The sequence below is a fragment of the Fukomys damarensis genome, unplaced genomic scaffold, assembly GCF_012274545.1.
Source record: "Fukomys damarensis isolate Sample0158 unplaced genomic scaffold, DMR_v1.0_HiC HiC_scaffold_1, whole genome shotgun sequence".
Lineage (NCBI taxonomy): Eukaryota > Metazoa > Chordata > Mammalia > Rodentia > Bathyergidae > Fukomys > Fukomys damarensis.
This window is the reverse complement of record NW_022900913.1, coordinates 3,968,470-3,970,529: the sequence shown is the minus strand read 5'-3', so window position 1 is coordinate 3,970,529 and position 2,060 is coordinate 3,968,470. Positions and strand designations below refer to the sequence as shown.

The following is a 2,060-nucleotide window of genomic DNA, read 5'->3' as shown; positions in this document are numbered from 1 at the left end:
TTACGCGAGTGTCTGGCCTGCTGCTAGGCCTTGGCCTGGAGAAGCGGCAGATACAAAGGCCGACTAGAAAAATGGTGTGCGTTTAAGCTTTTAAACATTTGTTGCGGTAAAAGACATCGCCGCGCGCCCTCCTGAGTCCTGCCTCTCGCTTCTGACACACTTGTTCCATCGCTCTTGCCACTTTCTGAAGAAGTCTTGGGCGTCCTCTTTTGTCACTGTGTTTTTACGGGCGTGATCAGAAGTACATGAATGCTGCTGCCCGGTGCAATCCAACAGAAAGGCAGACTGATAAAACCATCAGGCTGTGTCCCCATCCATCTTATTCATGGATCAGGCGCTGTGCGACTTCTGGCTCATCTCAAAGTCAAAGGGAAACGCTTTGAATTGATTTAGATCCTAGAGGGCTGCCAGGAAGGAACAACTAAAGACACTGAAGAAAGAGGACTCCCCGAGCTGCTGCAGAAGGTGGCAGTAACATGGGATAAGTGTGTTCAAAGCGAGTAGGATATTTTGAGAGAGATTCATGGCCATGTGTCTGTACTGTAAGAAATTGAAAATGATATCAAAACATTCACTGTGTATTGATCACATTCATGTGCAGAATGCTCTGGAGAAGGGCTCACCGCATTACAAGGGGCACAAATACGCCCTATGAGGTTGCACTTGGCAGTGCTATGGGAATGACCAGGGGTCCGGGCCGCTGGCTGACCTAGCATGGCCCAGGAGGGAGCTGAAATTAATCTGGACAGGATATTTCTTCCCGCAGAGTCTGCATGCTGGTGTTGAAACAGGAGCCTCCTGTACTGGACACTAACCCCATACACAGTCATATGAAGAACCAGGTTAATGGTATTGAGAGGTTCCTATTTTCATTCTCAGAAAGCTGCAGCCTGCATATTGGCATTCTCTAGTTTAAAAGGAAAATCGAATATTTGAGGGCACTATATTTTATAAGTCCAGCTTTGTGAGTCATGTGTTGTAAGGGCACTGCTGTGACCCGGTGTCCCTGTAGGATACTTACTTAAGCTGCCCCTGGGCATTGGTGGGGGTGCTTACGCTGCTGCCAGAATTAACCAAATGCTCATTTTGTCTTTTTTGCAGGAATTTCATCGTTACTGGCTTGCAGGACATTGACAAGTGCAGGCAGCAGCTTCATGACATCACTGTTCCTCTGGAAGTCTTTGAGTAAGTATCACTCTTGATCATAATCTCGGGTGTTTTCCCTGAGAGGTAAAAAGCCTTATGCAGGCTTTATTGTAAGCAGAGAAGGGATGTGACCGCTGGGCACACCTGGGGAGCAGCTGGTGTGTGAGCCGGGGAGGGGATTGCTGGTCTTGGGTAGGAGAGAGGTCCGTGTCCGGGCGCCCCTGAGAAGGGCCACACTGTTTCCTCCTGGGGCCCTGTTCTCTGTTGCGGCATTGGCCTGGAGCACCAGCAGGAAATGAAGTGCTGGGTTTCACCTCACTCTTGAGCTGCACCTGGTTTCACAGTGAAAGGACCGAGGAGCAGCATCCGGGTTGCTTGGTGACTGCGGGGCAGAGTTGAGACTGAACCCCGGGACTAGCCCCATGCACCTGTCATTTTCTCTGCAGTGCAGCTTTGGCCTCCTGGCTCTGAGCGGCAAGAACTTCCTAGTGTTTTTGGCAGTGAGACTCGCACTAGGCTTCCTTGCACAAAACAGGGAAAGCTGTCTTTTTTTACCCCAAAAGGCAGAGTTTTTTACCCCAAAAGTGCTCATTAGAACACAGCTCTGCAGCTGCCATGGAGGCAGACTGCACAGGCTGTGGTCTTTGTGGTCCCTGCTGCTCCCTTGCCCTGCTGACTCTGCCACCGCTCCCTGCCTGATCTCCGTCAGTGCGACCCACCGAGGCCTCTGCCACACAGTCAGCACCGGCACTGGCGCTGCTCTGGACCCTAGGCTGTGGTGGGAATGGAAGGGTCTTTCCCAGAGCTGCTCCGGCTGTGAACACGTGGGGTGGGCACAGTGACAGGAGCTGCCTAATGGCTCACCTCTTCTGCTGCTGTGGGGTGGATGGAAGCAGGGTGGGGGCAGCAGAAGC

General features: G+C 51.9%; 1 protein-coding gene across 1 annotated transcript in view; it reads left to right on the top strand.

Annotated features, from left to right (window-relative positions):
- The first annotated feature begins 325 nt into the window (after positions 1-325).
- The window catches only part of Med10 (mediator complex subunit 10), a 6,706-nt gene continuing 4,971 nt past the window's right edge, over positions 326-2,060 (top strand). Inside the window, exons 1-3 of the mRNA XM_010605921.2 lie at positions 326-334; positions 401-465; positions 1,102-1,185. Of these exons, the coding sequence (XP_010604223.1) occupies positions 326-334; positions 401-465; positions 1,102-1,185 (158 nt within the window). The remainder of the gene's footprint in view (positions 335-400; positions 466-1,101; positions 1,186-2,060) is intronic.